General features: G+C 30.4%; 1 protein-coding gene across 2 annotated transcripts; it reads left to right on the top strand.

Annotated features, from left to right (window-relative positions):
• The first annotated feature begins 560 nt into the window (after window positions 1-560).
• LOC139518768 (acyl-protein thioesterase 2-like) lies at window positions 561-20,553 on the top strand. Of its 2 annotated transcripts, XR_011663452.1 has the most exons (9): window positions 575-815; window positions 10,241-10,272; window positions 12,932-12,997; window positions 14,336-14,383; window positions 15,449-15,519; window positions 16,268-16,443; window positions 17,626-17,790; window positions 18,902-19,604; window positions 19,665-20,553. XR_011663452.1 is itself a non-coding variant. In XM_071310326.1 (8 exons), the coding sequence occupies exons 1-8, from the start codon at window positions 744-746 to the stop codon at window positions 18,947-18,949; spliced, it is 678 nt and encodes a 225-aa protein (XP_071166427.1). In that variant the 5' UTR covers window positions 561-743; the 3' UTR covers window positions 18,950-20,553. The 2 variants fall into 2 exon arrangements, 1 of the variants encoding a protein (XP_071166427.1); XM_071310326.1 differs by having other exon boundaries at window positions 561-815; window positions 18,902-20,553.
• Window positions 20,554-21,463: the final 910 nt, after the last annotated feature.

Here is a 21,463-nt window from a genome sequence, read left to right on the forward strand (position 1 = left end):
CTGAAACTGTAAATTCGCGTACCATTTCCGCGATAACATTCCCCTGTTCGACCATTCTCCCTTCGAGGCACAATGTGCGATTGCGCATTGGGACTTGAAGAGTAAAGGTCATATGAATAAGGGTTGGGCTTAACATCGAATTATTATCTATAGATAACTCGATAGATAATAAATAAATGTAGGTGTTAAACGTTAAAAAGCTTCTAAATGCTTAATGGAACGTAACCAGTAATTGTTTTAATCATAATTATTTAACTTTTTGCACAAAATTCAGCATATAGTTTAAAAAAGTAATTTTAATGAAAATCGTAGCTACTATCCGTTTAAGATGTGGTTGTTTCGGTCCATATTAAAGTTTTTTCTTATCAGTTTTGAATATATTTTAGTATAGATAAAGATAGAACAGTTGGTATGACTTTTAATAAACGTTTTCGTTTTGGTGGTATCTTGAACCAAGTATAATTTGGGAAATAAAATACTGCTTCAAGGTTTATTATACATAATACTTGTCAACATAAATTAATTTCCAATGGAGAATAAATCAACAAAAGTTCGTTTTGTTATTTTGTAATTTGAAATTTGTATTGACTGTCAATCGGTGCGCAAGACTATCAACAGACAACTCTGAACATCAGTGCAGTTTGCAGTAGTGAAAACAAGAGATACTGGCACATTTCTGTTTACTAAGTGTACAATTCCTCTTCGTCTCAGGACTTTTATATTGTGTCTTGGTCTCTTGGTGCATGGGAAACAGTTCTTCAAAAGATATGAGTGCGCCGGTAAAGGTTCTCCCTACAGCAAAACACACTGCATCGGTAAGAACTAAGATAAAATGTTATATTATTATCAAACACACTAGTATTGGTGAGATAGAATTTAGAATTGTTGTCAATATGACAACTACTTGATATTAATTTTTTTAAATATTGTCAACTGTGTTTCCAATTTTAGAACTTTTAGAAATCGGAGGAAAATCGTTATCTCTGCCTTGAGAAAGTGAAGATCATTATATTTTCTGAAACTGAAGAAGAAATAAAACGAGTATTATGGCTAAACTGTATCCTTGTTGTGTTCACTATCCCCTACACAAAAACAGGTACGGCATAAATCCCGCTGTCCACTTTAATCTACGATATTTCATAATTTAGACGAGACATGTGCATCAAATCATGTGTTTATTATGTATTAAATTGATAGGAAATAAAACAAGAAATTAGCTCATTTATTTCCCTACACTACAGTACTGAGTTCTATTTCGGAAATGAAAGAAACTACATGTAGCTCATTTTGTCAAGTATATGATAACATGCTGACGTGGGGCATTTATCTTCATTGCCACCATCATCACCATAGGGTTAATTAACAGATACTTATTTATTTTGCAGCATTTAAGTATTAACATTTGAGGTCAAATTCCTGTAAATTGTGTAGCCAATTGTTGAACTTGTAAGACCAATTAATGTCGATGTGACAATGGCTCCAACCTTTTCCTTCAGTCATGATGTCAGTGCTAAATTTAGATGGAATGACAGACAAGTTTATATTTTGCCCATATGACAATGTATGATACTGATTATGACCATAGATGCTTTCCAGGCATTTCTGGGATGAAGTAAATGTAGTTTGGTCATTTATAAATCATTCCTTCACATACTAGTTCAGCTTTGGTCATTTAGCTCTATGTAACATTTTATTTTATGAACAGAGACCCGCTTCATACGGTAATTGCAGGTAACAATAATATCATTTTAAAGGTCACCTGGCCAAATGGGTTAAGTAAACTTCTCTCATCACTTGGTGTCTGTTGTCTGATAACTTGTACAAAAATCTTCTCTGTCAGGCTCTGAAACTACTGATCCAAACTTTGCAACATTCATCATTAATAAGGTATCTAGTTAAGGCCTTCATTGTACATGTACATGTTGTACATGGCTAGAAATAGATAATAGGGGTAAAATGCAGTTTGTTGTTAATATCTCTGAAACTAAAACATTTAGAGCAAAACTGACTGAGGTAAAATCATGTAGCAAGTTCAGAATGTTGAGCTCTTCCAAATGTCCATACATGTACATGTTAAAACTTTTGTCTTCTAAATTAAAAACTATAAAAGTTGGAAATAATCTTTAAAATAAACAGCAAGGCAAGTTCTATAAATGATCAACATGGTCGAAAAACCGTCAATCAACGCCTTATTAGAGTAAATTGTAATTGTCCTTATAAATGATCAGCAAAACAAAATCTACAATGAAGACAATATGAAGGAAATGGTGAGAGGACTCATTATTGGAGTTACTGCCCTTTAGAGATGATTTGGGACTATATAAAAGGAAGTGCACTTCATCTTCTTCCAAGATTGCCAACATGGCTAAAAAATAGAACATACATTGTAAGGGGTAAAATGCAAGTTTTGTCTATTATTTTGAAAACCATTATAAAGAGAGAAAATCTGACCATACATTGTAGCAAAAAAGTTCAGAATGTTGAGCTCTTCCAAATGTCCATACATGTACATGTACATGTTAAAATTTTTGCCTTCTAAATTAAAAACTATGAAAGATGGAAATAAACTTTAAAATAAACAGCAAGGCAAGTTCTATAAATGATCAACATGGTCGAAAAACCGTCAATCAACACCTGATGTAGTAATTAGAGTAAATTGTAATTGTCCTTATAAATGATCAGCAAAACAAAATCTACAATGAAGACAATATGAAGGAAATGGTGCGATGACTCATTATTGGAGTTACTGCCCTTTAGAGATGCTTTGGAACTATATAAAAGGAAGTGCACTTCATTTTCTTCTAGTTTTAAAAAGTCACTTAAACAAGTGTCTACTATTATCAGGTTATTGTTGAATTTTGTTCCATGTGAACACACTACTTGTCAATGGTTGATTAGATACGAAAAAACCCGACCATTGATGTACTAATTATGTCACTAAGGAACCAGTCTTGATAACTACATGTATAATTGGCACATGCTCTGTGAGACAGGTCTCTGATTGGTCTCATAATTGTTAATGGTTCTTTCAATGTGTATTAATTTGTAAGTTACAAACTTTATTACAGTACACTATTTATATTTATACAAAAATACTTTGAATAAAATTGAGAATGGAAATGGGGAATGTGCCAAAGAGACAACAACCCGACTATAGAAAAAACACAACAGCAGAAGGTCAACAACAGGTCTTCATTGTAGCGAGAAATTCCCGCACCCGGAGGCGTCCTTCAGCTGGCCCCTAATAGCATTTTAAGCATGTTTAGTAATCAATGTGTGATTAAACTATAGCAAAAACAATTCTCATAAGCTTTTCTTTTTATCGCTAAAATAAGCAATTTTAAATAACATGGTATATAAATTTAGTGTAAATGTACTTGTTTCTCGTTTCTCGTTTTTTATATAGATTAGACCGTTGGTTTTCCCGTTTGAATGGTTTTACACTAGTAATTTAGATAGCAATAAACAGTTAGGAAAAATATTAAAATTTGCCCTTATAAATTTTACCATCCCCTTTTCATTGCTTTCTTGCGATATCAAGCTTACTGTTTGTGTCATATATAGGCATAAGTATGTAATCAGAATCTTCCATAGATTTTATATCCATTATATAAAATGGTAAAATATAATTTCTTTTGGGTGTATCCATGGCAACAATCTGCATTTATTTGTTATAAAATATTGCAAAAACATATTTCCCCAAAATTTAGCTTAAAGTAGAATTTCAATCGCTTGAAGTAATACCTTTTCTAAAACTGTGTACATATATATCATTCAGCAAATCCAATGAAAATCATATGTCTTTCATCTCGTTTTTTGTAAAATTGCGTCAAAAACTTCGTGTAGAAAAAAAGTGTTTGTAAACATAACATTAATTTCTGGACCGACGGCCAGTCTGGCTATGAAAATACGGATTGTCAAACAGAAAACAGCCCATAAAACATGTAAAAAATAATCTTGATGCTCTTATAAACCATCTTTGAAGGCTGAATTAGCACTCAGCTGTCTAAAAATGAATTTTATTACACAATAACTTTCTTATTTGAAAAATCCACAGGGGCCAAAATGCGAAACTAAACTCCCAACTGTGTATTGCTACCTTAGGGGCCCTTTATAGCTTATTGTTCAGTGTGAGCCAAGGCTCCATGTTGAAGGCCTTACATTGACCTATAATGGTTTACTTTTATAAATTGTTTTTTGGATGGAGAGCTGTCTCATTGGCATTCACACCACATCTTCCTATATCTATTGTGAAACAAATATTGTCTATTGTCCTAGATTGTGCATTAGGTCAAGTTCAAGTCACCTTCAACTGATTTGGTGCATGGAAAGATTGCAGTTTGTACATGTCTGTCTGGCAGTATTATTTGTCCGTGACACTATGATTTCATTGTTTCACAATGTGATTGGTCATTGTCAAGTTTTCATCATGTTCAAAGTTAGGTCTATATTTCATAAGCAGTATATTTACTTTTTTTGGTGTATGAAAATGAAATAATTGCATGGCCACAATTTAGATGTACATGTTCGTCTGGCATACTCATCCTCTTCATCCCCCGTGGGACATCAGGCCACAACTGTTGGTCTGGTATTGTTGTTCAGATCTAGACCTGATTTATAAGGTGTAACACCACTAATTAAGGCCCATCCAGAAAGCACAGTCTAGAAAGTAGTACATATTTAACACAAAATAGTTCCTACAGTACGCATGAGTTTAACTTTCAAAACATAGAATATTTAGGTATTTTTGGTATCAAATGAAAGCTGAAGGACTGGTGGTGATCATTGTAGAACACTTTTAAAAAAACTGCACCAAATTTGTAAAAGAGGGTACATCTTGTCTGTTTGTCAGATCTGAAGTACCTTTTATGGTACATCCTACGTTCCGGGAACCAGTTCTTTCTTATATGCCATTAAATGTATGTTGATTTTTTCAGTACAAGACACCACAAAGTGTTGCTTTGACATACAATGCTTGCCACTTTAGGCCATAGTTATTATATTTTTAGTTTTACGAAATTTTTTGACAAAACCAATGGGTAGGAGGACGAAAAAAAAAACAAAAAAAAACTGCTGCTGCTGATTTTTTTTTTTAATACCAACTGTCAATATCAAAATTTTTTTTTTTTATTTCACCAGGAGATTTTCTACTAGTGTAACAACTATTTTTTTTTTCTTGACAAGGTTTGAATTGAAAATCAATGTGCAACAACTTACTAAATCACCAAGAGCATAAATTTAGATTCTTTCATGCAGTTATGAACTAAAAATTATTTCTTTTTGCATGAAAAACACTGGGTCGGAGGAGAGAAAAAAAATAAAAATCAACATTTTTGATTTTATTTTTTTTCCTATTTGGCAAAAATTAGGGTAGGAGGGTTCGTAAAACTAAAAATAAAAAAACTACGGCCTTATTTGAAATTAAAACAAAAGAGGTGTACCTGCTTAAAATGGAGGAATTTAACATAGAAAGCAATGGGACTTCCATAAGGATCATTAATTGATAATGATAAGTTTAGGTGATATTTGTAGTATACCTTTAACTGTAAACGTTAAATCAATCCTGAATCAGTAATCAGTACTTGAGACAGTTAAAATGTTCAAATTCAAAATTTAAATGTCGAGAGTGGATAAATATTGTATTGCACAAGATTTGGTTGTGGAATCTGTTTTTCTAATGATTTTTATACAACATGCAGACAAATTCAATCCTTCCTTTCAAGTGATATGCAAAAGGATGTGTTCTTTTATAAACCTTTAGTTAAAACACAAATTACCTTAGTGACTTCTCTCTATCAATATAATATTTAATGGAAAGAGGATTTTTCTGTTACCTATTCTAAAATCAGAGACAGCTAGAGGTATACATGTACAAATGTATAGGAAGGGGAGGGGGTTGAAATCTCGCACAACATAATTAATTTTGCCCCACTCTTGCGCCTTATTTTCTGGTTTGCCTAAACCTATACCTACGAAATCCACGAAAATTGGTATCCATGAATAATAATGAGTCTACAGTAGTATACATTATGTTTAGGCGCCTGTTGTAACCACTAACGCTAACCCTCTCACTTTAATGACAGTCCATCAAATTCCGTTATATTTACATTGATGCGTTAAATGAACAGACACAATAAATAAAATAGTCAAAATATGGGTACAGCTGTAACAATTTTAAAAGGAACAATTTAACAGAACACAAAAACATCTACTATCTACGAACACATTCATTGATTTGAGTGTCTGACGTCAGAAAATTTTATACGTCACATAAATTTGTCGTTCAATGTGCATACAAACGATTTTAAAATTTTACATAGGCAATGTTAGCATACAGGGTTAAAAAATCAAAAGTATGTAGGAATAAATTTCAGAAATAGAAATAAGTGAGCAAGACATGCTCATTAGAGCCTCTTGTAGTCTTGTTAACTTGAAATGTATTTATTTATATATTTATATTAGACACCAGGCATTATAATATTATTGTTGAGGGTGTCACATCCTAGTTGTGGATAGTATATTAAAATGTACAAGGAACACTGACACAGTCTGGATTCTACTTCGTCAAAATTATCTCCCCATTACGCTAGTTGATTTTCACAATCGTAGAAATGGAAGCCATTGTAGGGATGACACGCTACCAATTTTGCTCTTGGAAACTGATAAATTTATCCACATTGCACCATTACGATTCTTAAATGTCAGTTGTATTTTAAAAGACAAATGTATCAACTAGCTAATGAGCATCAGTTAATGATCTTGTCTGCATTGATTCAACTTAAAAGTTGTCAGGTGGAATTTTCGAAAATTCTTAAACATTAAAAAAAATTCTAATTAAATATTTCGTGGAAGGGCAGACTAGATTTTTTTAGTGTTTGAAGACTATAAATCCTAGTTATCACACACAAAAAATTATAATTTTTCGAAGATATGCATTTTCATCATCCAACTTGAAAGACTGTCGTCAAGTACTTTCAGTAAAAAAATAGCTATTCGAACACACCTACTCTGTTTTTGTGATTCATTAGATAGGTATTTCACTTGACCTATATATTTCATATTTTAGAACTGAATTTTTTATGTTATAAAGTCAATCTGTAGCTTTGATATATAAAAATGATAGAATCTGAAGCAAGACGATGTATGAAATATTCTTGCTTTGTACGATATCAAGACCAAATATTCAACTCAAACACGCCCTATCATAAAAAGGTGCACTCGATTTTCTCTTTTCAATACAATTGTTACCCATTTTTTTGAATTTTTTCTTGAGTCACATAAAAGAAGGGCAGACACTAAAATTACTGAACTAATAGATTGATATGTTTTCCGTCCGTGGTAATAAAAAATAAAAAATCGGAGGTTATGCATTTTCTACATCCAACTTGAAAGTTACCCATGTCGTCGACTTGATATCTAATTGTTCTGCTAACTATGTACTAAATAAATTGAAAACTTATGCAAATGGTGTATTTAAAATAAAACACTTCGTTTTTGAGAAGAAAATTGCAATTTTGTTTGTTTCTATTAACTTTTAAGATTTTTGTCACTATAGTAAACATTACAGTACACATTTATCACCTTTTCTAACAAAGAGCTTCGATTCTTTTGTTCTATTTCAACCGGGTTTCCGACTGGACATGTCAGGACAAAGTATACATTCTTGGAAATATTATTAATGGAATTTGTTATGCCTTTAACCATTTTTCTTTTTATAAAAACCAACCTTCAATTGATTTACTCTGTACATAGTTAGTTTTTCTCCAAACAGATTTATTTTCTAAAAAAAAATTCAGCTTTAATGGACTGATGAAAGATCAGTTATAATTATATTTTGAAATGTACTGTTGTATAATGGATCAGTTAAGACATTTACCGGTATGCTTTCCTCATTCATTTGTCATTACTGTCCTAACAGTAATCACATTTTTTCAACTCAATAAAGATCAAAACTGTATACATATACAACAATACCCTTGTACTTTATGTTTTTATATGTAATAAATTACGGCTAAAATATTACTTTAACATGGATGCCTGTTTTATACAAATAAATGATAGGAAAGGAAAATACGTTATTGTTCTGGACAGATGGAATCACTACATCAATAACCCTCAGAACATACAGGTCAATTTAATTTTATCTAGTTAGTATAATAAAACATGATTAATAAGAGGAAATTGAATGTACATGTAGGCAGTACATTTTAATATACAACAGTATATCATGGTATATAGTGATCCAGATTAAGAAAAAAAAATCATTGTGTATAAAAATTTGTTTTTGAGGTTTAAACCAATAAACAAAGATAGAGGTTATAGCCTTTTATAACAACTACATAGTCACATTATATGTGTCCCAAGTCAGGAGCATGTTATGCAGTAGTTTGTTGCTGTATATCAAAATCTGTTTTTCATTCATTATTTTTTACATAAACCAGACCGTTGGTCGCTTTTGAATTGTTTTACATTTGTCCTTTCTGGGCCTTTAATAGCTGACTATGCCATATGGGTTTTGCTCATAGTTGAAAGCGATACAGTGACCTATAGTTGACCTATAGTTGTTAATTTTTAAGTCTCTTGTCGAGATATTATTTATAGGACATCTTCTTATTTTATACATATATCTAGATTTTTTCCATCTTAATTAGATATGAAATTTCAACCCTACTATAGCTAGAAAATTTGTTTCTCTCTAATTAATTTATTTTGGAAATAAGAAGATTGTTTTTGTCTGTTGTCAAAGTATATAATATATATACATTGTAAGTTATAATCTATCATATCTCCTTATAAGGTATCTTAATGTAATCTGGGAAAGTAACAGATTTCTACAAGAATACAAAATAGAGTGAAACCTGTAATGTGTCTTTCTCATCGGAATCTGTTTACAATCAATATGAAGTCTTGTCTAGAAAACAGATCTTATCAAATTTCACATTTTATAACTCAATCGTTTTGAAAACCAATTGAATTAACGTCCAAAAGTATTTTGTTGATTTCTTTTCAATCAGTAAAGAGATTTTTGTCTATTATTTCATGTTTGCAGTATTTGATATTAGAAGGAGATGTGGTTTGATTACCAATGAGACAACTCTCCACTAGAGATGTAAGCTATTTTAGGTCACCCAATGGCCATATCACCTTACTGTAAATTTTGATTTCTTTTTTGGAAAATTACAAAAAGAACTTTATTTTATGCTCCTACAATATTACTCTTGTCAGTTCAACAATACGTCCCAATATTAGTTTTTATTCTCTTACTTTTAGTTTGACTCCACCAAATGTTATAAACTTATATGCAATATGTATTACCACAAAACACAGATCAAGATCAAAATTTGAGTTGTATCACTTTTAGTGCTAATGAGTTATATCCCTGGATATCATTATATGCAAGCAGGGCATAATCTATCTATACGTATTTAGCATGTTCCATAAAGCCTTTAAATTTCTCAGAATCCTGTAAAATATGTGTATGCGATGTTCTAATGTTACTATGACAATTCCCTGTTGTATATAAGATGATTTGTTAATTGTGTAATAAGGACAAAATCAATGTTAATTAGCTAAGCCATTCACTTTAGTGTTATAGACTTATTACTACAATCGACAAAATCAGTCGAAATTTTGATGTGTCAACAAGTAATGGATTATGGTTTGGTTATAATTGACAATTTGTATTTAACTCAGACTATATACTGTCAAATAATTAAAAAAGTTATGCATATATACATGTATATATATATAAAATTTATTTCTGCAAAAATTTTGTGGATTTTCATTTGTCTGTCTATTATTATTATTGTTTCCTTGTATGGTGTAACATGCGTATTATAAAACAATATGAATAAAAAAAATAGAATTTTGATGAGGAACTTTTTGACGAGGATATTTAAACTGTGCAATATAACATGGTCGATGCATGGTTGGTGCATAACTACAGTTAAATGGCTGGTGCATAACTACACTTTAATCTTTAGATTGTTCTATTACAAATATGATAATAAAACATCCAAAAATTTGTTGAAAACAAAAAAATATAGCACTGATCTTTAATCTACCACTATGCATTAAGGTTGAAGCATATATCTATGAGAGCATTGTAGCGTTTGTTCTTTTCTCTAATGTATTAATAATGTATCATAGATCTTTGAGAGCAGTGTTGCTATTCTTCTTTTCTCTTATGTATACTTTGTTTTTTTATGAAATTGAATAACACATCTTTTTCTCTTTTCAGCTGATATTTTTACATGGTCTTGGTGACACAGGGTAAGTTAATTTTTACACAAAAATTAAAAACAAAATTTTTGAATATAAATATTCATATTCATCAAACAAACAAACAAACAAACAAACAAACAAACAAACAAACAAACAAACAAACAAACAAACAAACAAACAAACAAACAAACAAACAAACAAACAAACAAACAAACAAATAAATAAATAAATAAATAAATAAATAAATAAATAAATAAATAAATAAATAAATAAATAAATAAATAAATAAATAAATAAATAAATAAATAAATAAATAAATAAATAAATAAATAAATAAATAAATAAATAAATAAATAAATAAATAAACAAATAAATAAATAAAACAAAAAAAACAAAAAAAAACCAGTGTTTTCCCAAAGAACACAGTATGCAGCATAATATGAAATGCTATGAATAGTATAATACTTGATTACAACAATAAACTTTATTATTCAGAATGGTAGGTGATTTATGATTTCCTTAGTTACTTAGGAATCTGAATGGAGCAAATAAATAACAGACAATAAAATTCATTACTTTAATTATACCATTATATAGATGTGTACGCACCTGATGTGACTTCCAGACAATGATATTAGTCTATTCATCTTTTTATTTCCATGTGAAGAACAAACATGAGGATAACATTTTCATTCCTCAGTTATCTAACATTTTAATTTGATTTAAGATGATAGTTTGACATGAATTGTTCATGGATTTTTGTTGTCATCTACAACAATGTACAAAACAGAGAAAAAATGGCAGTTTTCAACATTTGTTTAATAACATCAAAAACATAATTTTTAAAAGATGTGCTATGTATCATGTCTATATCTGGATGTAGAATCAAAGTTTTGTGAATAGTTGATGTATAGAAAACTTTGCCTTATGAGTAAACAACATTTTATTTCTATTGTAAAATATTTTGAATCTGAGATCATTTATTATGGACTTTATGATTTCTCAAGATAATTCCCTCAATCAATAGGTCAAGCAACGGATACTGAATCAATAGGTCAGGCAACCAATACGATACGATTTCAATGTGTGAAGGTTACTCTATAATATGAATACAAAAATGATTAATGATTTGTACAAGGAGTTACTAGAGCAAACACAAAAAACATACAATTTCTGTAAATGAAAATCTAAAATAGTTATTAGTGTTGATTTGCCTCATTCTTGAAACCAGTTCTATTTATCAAGGCTATTGTATGGTCTTGGTTATGAGTGAAATTATGTCGCTCATTGAGTCATCTTTCTTGAATTTATACATTCCTGGTCTAAATTTTAGCAATGTTAGAGTTGGTTCTATGTTATGAGTTATTATTTATTACTATGATGACCCCCATATCTCTAGTTTTTGTCGAGCCTGCAACTTTTGTTGCAGAAAGCTCGACATCGGGATAGTGATCCGGCGGCGGCGGTGTTAGCTAACTTCTTAAAAGCTTTATATTTTAGAAGGTGGAAGACCTGGATGCTTCATACTTTGTATATAGATGCCTCATGTTACGAAGTTTCCGTCAGTCACATGTCCAATGTCCTTGACCTCATTTTCATGGTTCAGTGACCACTTGAAAAAAAAGTTCAGATTTTTTGTAATGTTGAATTCTCTCTTATTATAAGTAATAGGATAACTATATTTGATAGGTGTGTACCTTGAAAGGTCCTCATGTCTGTCAGACAGTTTTCACTTGACCTCGACCTCGTTTCATGGATCAGTGAACAAGGTTAAGTTTTGGTGGTCAAGTCCATATCTCAGATACTACAAGCAATAAGGCGAGTATATTTGGTGTATGGAAGGACTGTAAGGTGTACATGTCCAACTGGCAGGTGTCATCTGACCTTGACCTCATTTTCATGGTTCAGTGGTTATAGTTAAATTTTTGTGTTTTGGTCTGTTTTTCTCATACTATATGCAATAGGTCTACTATATTTGTTGTATGGAATGATTGTAAGGTGTACCTATCTAGCGGGCAGATGTCATGTGACCTTGACCTCATTTTCATGGTTCAGTGGTCAAAGTTAAGTTTTTGAGTTTTGGTCTTTTTATCTAATACTATATGCCATAGGTCATCTATATTTGGTGTATGGAAATATTTTATGATCTTTATGTCAGTCGCGCAGGTTTTATTTGACCGTGACCTCATTTTCACGGTTCATTGCACAGTGTAAAGTTTTTGTGTTTTGGTCTATTTTTCTTAAACTATAAGTAATAGGTCAACTATATATGTTGTATAGAAGCATTGTTAGCTGTACATGTCTGCCCGGCATGGTTTATCTGACCTTGACCTCATTTTCAAGGTTCATTGGTCTTTGTTTAGTTATCTTGGTTAATGTTAAGTTTATGTGACAGTTGTATTAAAGCTTAGCTTTATACTTAGGACTATCAACATAATATCAATGATTAGTATAGAAGGCGAGACATTTCAGCGTGTGCACTCTTGTATTAAGTTGTAGTGTGAATTGATAATAAGTATTACCCCCCTCCCCCTCCCACACACACACTCCTCTTTTCATCAACAATCACTAAATCATCTAAATCAGACTAAAAGTTTGTATAAAAGTCCCTTATACAGTACGTTGTTAATTTTTTTATTGAAACATTATTTAAAAAGTTGATGAAGTAGTAATAACTAGTAAAACCATTTTATTTCTGTTCTTTTAGGCATGGCTGGGCAGCTGGTTTGAAAGCATTAAAATTTGAACATGTACATTGTGTTTGCCCTACAGCGTAAGTATATAGATTAGTTTAATAAGATAAGTAACATAAGCAAAGTCTTGTTAATGTTTGTAAAATAAGAAATTAAAAATAAACTTTGGTTCTGTGTATATAAACCAACTTCTAAAGATCAATATTTTTTGTTGAAGTAAATTCACAGATTTTAAAAGAGACAGGAATAAATTTAGAACAAATACAGTAAAACCTGTATGAACTGTTTTGACATATATTTTAAGTTGAACTTTTAAATCAGCATATTAAAGGAACACTCTTTTGACTTTAGAAAAAAACAATATTTGTTGAAAAAATTATAAAAGGACATCTCAAAAATTTAAGTTGAAGAACAACCTCAGAAAACTTCATAGTTTAAAAAAAGGGGGGGATCTGATCTTCAACATTTGAGATGTACAAGACTATGTATTTAGATAATGCCATGATATTTGAGGTAATGTTATTGATTTGTATATTTAAACAAATTTGATTCGTTTAGGGATAGTCACATGTTAAACTATATTTTCAAAGGTAGAGATAAAACGATGGATATCAAAAAGCATATTGCACGGTTAATTTTAGAATATTTGAAAACCGATTTACTCTGTGACGTCATGTAATGAATTTCAGTATATCGTTAAAAATTATATCTGTGATCGATTATTTGACGAAAAAAATCTTCGAATACATAAGATGTCAAGCAATCAAAAACAAATAAATAATAACAACTAATATGTTGTTATTGTCAAGGAGTCAATATGATATCTTTCAACCAAATCAAATGATGATTTGTATATGCATAATGGTCTGAAATTAATAATATAACAAATATAGCCTTTGTACGAGGTCAATGCAGGATATATTGACCCAAAGAAGTATATCGACCTCGGCATTCGTCCTCAGTCAATATACTTCTTTCAGGTCAATATATCCTTGTATCTACCTCATACAAAGGCTATATTTGTATATTATTGGAGAATATACTTGTTATTGGCATCTTGTGAAGGAAAGATTTAAGCTGATAGCTATAGTAGCACAATTGAACTGAGTATTAAATTTGATGCCCCTTGTGCATTGCTACGCAAGGATATGGTAATGATCTACTTCTGTCAAAAACACATCAATACTCAGAGTTCTTTTGACTTATAGATTTCATACTATGTAGGATTATCTGTTGTCAAATTTTCTTGATCATGCTTTATCTTCAGTTTGATTTTACAAATTTTATAAGAGTTATGGGACTTTGACCATATATTTTATTATTGTGACAATGACATCTTTGAACAGAGTAACTCCTCTGAGTCTGGTGCTACTGTAGTTTTACAGAGAATTAGATTTTGTTTAATTTTATTTTTTCAGACCAGCACAACCAGTGACTGTTAATGCAGGGATGAAAATGCCATCATGGTAAAGTGATAATTTATTATAGGAACACTGAATAGAGTAGAATGATAAATATATCGCATATTTGGTACAGAGAAAAGTGTGCATTACTTTCTTTTACAAATTCTATTTTCTTCAGTAGGGATGGAATAGCCTGGATATAATGTTTATAAGCATGATATGATATACCCCCTCTAATAATAACATAACAATCTCATTGTCAGTTTATTTCTATTGTTATAAAAATGAGGATATACAGTATGAATGCCTATGAGACAACTATCTACCAAAGTTCCAATGAAGTGGATGTAACACACAGTGCCATGTCAGTACGACTGTCAACAATGAGAAAAACTCATACCACATTGTCAGCTATATAAGGCCCCAACATGAAAAATATGAAACAATTCAATCGAGAAAAACTACCAGTCTAATTTATATCAATAATTTATGAATAACAAATTTGACAGACATGAACCAACAACAACCACTGAACTACAGGCTCCTGGCATAGGATGGGCACATAAAGAATGTGGCAGGGCTAAACATGTGTGTGCGCTCAGTCCTCCCCTAACCTTATATAGTGGTAAACATAAACAGCACAACTTAAAAAAAATTGGTGAAAAAAGGGCTTAACTTATCAGATTAATAAAAAGCAGAAAAATATCAAACAAAACCATAAACCAAAAGTGACGTATTTATTTATCCATCCCTCATACCCAACAATAAATAAGACACTAAGTACAGATCTGAAAGAAAGCTAGCAAAAGCTAAAACCAACAAAAAATATATGTTCAAACTTAAATTAAAAATGGTAATAGGGAATGTGTCAAAGAGACAACAACCTGGACGACCACAGTTCAGATAAATGCCCAATGCCACCAATTGGTCTTCAACATGGAGAAGAAAATCCTTCACCCAGAGGTGGGCTTCAGCTTGCCCCTAAACAAAATGTGTACTAGTTCAATGAAAATGGACTAAAATTCAAAATCATACAAGACTATTTAGCGAACAAAGACAAACAACTAACAAAAAATTTGTTTGCTGTGAGTCAGAAAGATTTGTTAATTATATATGATATTATTACAGGTTTGATATATTTGGTTTATCACCTGAAAGTCCCTCAGATGAAGAAGGAATAAAAAGATCATCAGAAATATGTAAGTACCAAAGTCAGTCATGTAGAGAAGTCTTTTTACTGAGATGACTTTTTGACATGAAATTAGTTAAAATATAGTTATTAATATAATTATATGTTGACCTTGTTTTGTAGTACCCATAATTATAACTATTTATGTTGCCTTTTGTTACACATGTAAATATGTGTCCAAGTGTTTCCAAATTAATTATATTATTATTATATTGTTTATATATTCTCTTTGGTTACTCCAATTGCTTTAACATGTTATGGTAAATAGAAAATCATTTGAATAAAAATATAATTTATGAGTTCTAAAATATCGATTACATGTAGAAAGATAGATCAGGTGACTTTTTTTAGCATGTTGCAAAAATACTGTTTTTCTTTAAAGATATTTTACCAACTATGATTCAGTATACAACAAAAACATATTTTACTTGAAAGTGAAGGATTGTTCTGTCAAAAATTAAAATGTCAATAAGATGAATAAGTGTATCTAAAAGTTTCAGAAAAAAAGGGGAGATAATTGAATTGAATTGAATTCGATAGGACTATTTGTGTTTATTGGATTTTTTTCAGAAAATTAAGGCCTTTTATTAGTATCATCAGTCCAATTTCTACCAAGACCAGAGAAGAGGCTATCACTCAAGTGTAATTAGATTGTTTTATTATTGGAAGCTTTTACTTTCAGTGTTTTAAACCCTTTAAACCATGAAGGTGTGATAATTGAAAGTAATAATTTTGATGTTATTTTGATGTATTTTCAGTAAAACAGCTAATTAAAGATGAAGAAGATAAAGGTATCCCTAGTAACAAAATATTTGTGGGAGGATTTTCTCAGGGAGGAGCAGTATCATTATATACAGCATTGACTTTAGGAAAACCTTTAGCTGGAGTTATAGCCCTTAGTTCATGGCTTCCACTTCATCAGAAGTTCCCAGATGTAAGAAATCTTAAAGCTTGACTTGGCTTATACTTTAGAATAATTACCCACTTCAGAATCTAATACATTTTGGGTAATATTTTCAAAAGCGTACACCAAAACATGATTGGTTTAAACCGTACTTGTTATTAACAATTGATATTTAACCAATGACGTCACATTATTTCATTTTGGTGTACAAACAACAAGATTATCGATTAACCTTTAGATTCTAAAGAGGCAAGTTCTAATTAGTTGGGAACTAATCTTCATAGATTTTGTTGCTGTAGGTGAACTTTCAGGGCATACTATTCAGTTACAGGGGAGATAATGATGTTGGTAACACTATTCAGTTACAGGGGAGATAATGATGTTGGTAACACTATTCAGTTACAGGGGAGATAATGATGTTGGTAACACTATTCAGTTACAGGGGAAATAATGATGTTTCTAGCTTAATATGTTATTTTTATTAATTTAATTCTAATTTTCTACTAGCATGTTTGCATGAAAAAAATTTCCTTCAATCAACAAAAATTGTGTCCCACATAAATAATTTTACCAGTCAGTGGATGACTTGAGTTTTTTGGCATAATCATATGCTGTTTTACTTCAAAGTATTCACTAAATACTATAGGTTAAAGAATTTTAAGTAATAGCAAAATGTATACATTTACAAGACAGTTCAGTATATAATTACAATGAAAAAGTAGTAAGCAATCATTTAATGGAATATGTAAATACTCATTAAACTAGTGGAAACCTCATCTTTTTAGTTACATATATAATAATCTTTTATTCGTAAGCAATACAACTTATAGAATATAAATATTACTAATATTCAATTACATCAGTGAAATATATTTACATTTAAACAATTAGTCAAATAATCATACATAAATAAGTATACCCATATAGCAGTACAGTATGATAAAACATACATTTGTAACACATATTAAGCATTTATAATGATGAAATTATAACATAAGATAATAAAAATGAAAAAGTTATCTATAAATCCATGAAATCATCAAGATCAAATAATCAACTAATTATTTGATGGTTTAAATGTACATATTTCTTTTAATTTAGACCATTAGATAAACTGTTAGCTTCATCCTGTGGTCCAAGGTTTATAAATGTTTAGCATCTATGTTCCAATGTTTCTTTGTTAATAACCGCTAGTATTGTATTTTTATGTAGGCCATTAAAGGAGATGTTAGCAATCTACCAGTGTTTCAAGGTCATGGTTATGAAGATCCCATGGTACCCTACAAGTGGGGAGAACTAACCAATAAAACTTTATCTACACATCTAAAGAATATAGTGTTTAAAAGTTATCATATGATGCATAGCTCATGTGAAGAGGTAATGTATAGCTTTAGGCTAATTTCATTCTCACTGTATTTGAAAACTTGAAAACACTTTGTACAAACAAAGGTGTTTGGAAGTAAATTTCCTCTTGAAAAAAAATACACCAACAGCACTGCATGGGGGAAATTAAAACTGCTTTAATCATTGTCTTGCCTTGACAGTCAAAAGGGAGACTTAAGTTAGTATTGGCTACTGTTTGTAATTAGATCATTTTGAGGGGATCTAATAATGGTAAATAAATGCCATTGGAACATCTAATTTCAGCGGAAATTATTTGGCCTGCCCCTCAGTTATGGTCTATTGACTTTGAAATTTTGTGCATAGTTTACATGTTAAAGTTTGTGATGAGGTCAGTTTGATGGTAACCATTTATGATAAGTCAACCTTCAGGTTGAAGTAAGTGATATGGGTTGGAGCAGGGTTTCCCCTGGGTCAATCATTTTTTTCGCCACCTCTTTCGCCAAAACAATATATTTTTCGCCACTTGATTACATTTTTCGCCAAGTAACATAAATATATTTTTTGTTTAAAATTTACCTTTCTTTAAAAGTGGTAAATAAATTATGTATGTGACATTTAGCAGAAGCCATTTAACCATATCATTTTTTCAAACAATACAATCAACACCTTTACTAATTAGTCCTTTGTTGTCGATAGCTATAAAATGCAATCAGCTGACTATTGATTATTTGAGGTCAAGGTGAATTCCGAGTATTGTCTGATTGGGTAAAGTCCGAGAAACTCAGAAAAAAAAAGTAAATAAACAAGATGGAGGAAATAAATCGTTATAAATATTCCTTTCGCCAAATTCTTTCGCAAATGACGATTTTTTTTCGCCACAACTAATTTTTTTTCACACATTGCGAAAATGGTGACCGCCAGCGGAAACCCTGGGTTGGAGGGTTGGAAAGAACAATGACAATGTCAACATTATACATTATACATTATAGATTTACATAGACAGCAGCAATCACAGGCTAGACACAGGGTTCTGCAGAACAATTTATGAAATAGTTTTCAATGCTCATTTAATATCTTTTCTGTACACCTTGCTGTTTAAGAAAATACTTGATGTAAATATTCAATTTCTACAATATTTTTTCAGGAAATGGAAGATGTAAAGAATTTTATAGAAAAGATAGTAAAGGCATGATAGTATAGACTTAATGAATTAGTATGGGTGTATAAACTACTGTATAAAGACCTAGTGAGCTAATATGGGTGTGTCTCAGAGAGATAGAAAATGATTGGTCAGTCAGTCAACCATTCCATGATCTCGCACCATTCTGTCAACATGTTTAATTATTCAATAAAATATAGATGATGGTTTGATAAAGTGTTGATAGTCTACTGCAAACAGAGGATATGTTTACCATACTATATTGTACTGAACTTGTCACAAAATACCTGTATACTGCAATACTGACCACATTTGTATTACACTTGCACTTTCTACTTAACTTGTGCCATTTAGGTTTGCATTACCCAGTTTGTTCATTAAATTGAGGGGTAAAGTGCTTTGGATCTGTCATAAAATCGTCTGCCTTCTTCATTAAAGTTTCACATAAAATAAAACATTATTGTCTTTTTTAAGAATCAAAATACATAGTTATGTATTTTTTTGGGGGTTGTTAAAAAGTTTTGGTGATGATAACAGTATATAGCTACTTATAAGAGGTACTTAAATCTTAAAATTACATTTCAGAATATTTCTTTTTAAATTGATTGAATTAAACATAAAACTATCTTTATTAATTGACACTAAAAGATGACCAATGGATAATATTAAAAATATTGTTAACAAAACAGCTGCTCTATAATACATACATAAAATAAAACAAAAATATGACAGGTCTGTTATCGTAAAGTGTTTATTCATTTTTTTTGTCTTAAATGTGAATTTGTGTGGAAAGAAATGAAAAATTAGAAATTCTAAATATTTATTAAAATGCACATCTCTTTTTGATATCTTTTAAAGTGTGGAAATCTATTACATATCTGCACAACTATCTCTCTTACCTTTATATTTGTTCTGTTATGATTAAATTTTAAATTATGATAACATTTGCTTTAGATTTAATTAATTTGGAAATATCTGTATGCATGTTGTACTAAGTCAAAAAGCCAATATTAAGACACACATATTTATGTTCTGTGTACTTTGAACCTTTTTTGGGGCATATTTTTTTGTTATTCAGAGACGATTAATTATTTCCAGGAGCATCTATAGTAATTTCTTCTGACATGGTTTATTGCTATTGTTACTCATCAGTTGTGAAATTTGTATTATTTTTTTAGCCAAGGATATTTAACAGGTGTTAATGAAATAAAAACTGATTTCACCTCTAAACAGTAATAGTAGATCTCCAGAGCAAACTATGCTGGAAAATACGCCAAAAAGGATCATGCATGACATCTTTAAAATTTGTATTTTAAAACTCTAGACTAAAATATACCCACACTACTTTTGTCAGAAAAAATGTTCAATTATGTACTGGTTTCAACGTCGATATGTTAGAAATTTAAATATGAATTCTTTGTTGAAAATGGTATGTTTTTCCATACATAGGAAAATGTGCAGTACTGTTAAAATGTCTTAATCAGCTTACCACTTTAGTTTGTGTATAAGTATTTTTTATAAATTTGATAAAAATGTTTAGAATGTTTATATATAGGTATGAAAATGAAAGTAATGCATTCAACAACAAATTCTGTGACAAAACTAGTCTGTTAAGAATACACATTGTTATATAGACATACACATTGTTGTTTTTGTTGTTTTATTGTTGTCATTACAAACAAAGATTGAAGTATTGTGGAAATAGATGATTAGCAGGTGAATAATACACTTTTATATTATGGTTATAAGTTCCCTACCATTGAAGGGGACTTTAGGTTTGCACTTCATCTTTCTGTCTGTCCATCTGTCAGTCCTGCAAATCAGTTTTCCACACATTATTTCCTTTGTGCTTGAAGTTATTTTTTGATATTTGGTATATTATTTTATCATGACAATAGTCCAGTCAAACTAAGATTTAACCTAGAACTAATTGCAACAGAAAATGTTTTAGTTCTAATCTATAGCATTATGCCCTTTATATACACAGAAAAAAGTCCAATAAAATCTAACTTGAGGAAAACTCAAAATCAGCATTTTAAATTTCCTATGGAAATTAACAATGGAAGGGGAGATAACTCTTGCAAAAAATGAGTCGTTTTTTTTGGTCAGTTTTTGGTTGTTTTTCTTGAAATTTATGTAAAGTATGATACTTTGATGGGGTTATAAGTTTGTATTTGACTAAATTATATAATCTTCTGCTCATGAAATGTACAAAACCGAAGTGTTCTGGGTAGTTTTATTTTTTTCGTGAATTTTTTGTTAAAGAAATTGCAAATTTGAAGCTATGTAACCATTTTGAAAAAAATAATGTGAAAATTTGGTATTGTTTACATCTGTATATTATATTTTTTTCAGCATCTTACTTATCGAAAATTAAAGAAACTTTTAACCACAAAAAGAAGAATACATGCTTAATAATTTTATTAAATTTGAGATTCTTTACCTTGACATGTTGAAAAATTCAATAAATGGTCAACTACCCGTAATGAATTACAAAATCTAGATTATAGCTTGATAAAATATATGAAAACACCTTTAGAGTTGTTT

This window comes from Mytilus edulis, chromosome 1, assembly GCF_963676685.1.
Source record: "Mytilus edulis chromosome 1, xbMytEdul2.2, whole genome shotgun sequence".
Lineage (NCBI taxonomy): Eukaryota > Metazoa > Mollusca > Bivalvia > Mytilida > Mytilidae > Mytilus > Mytilus edulis.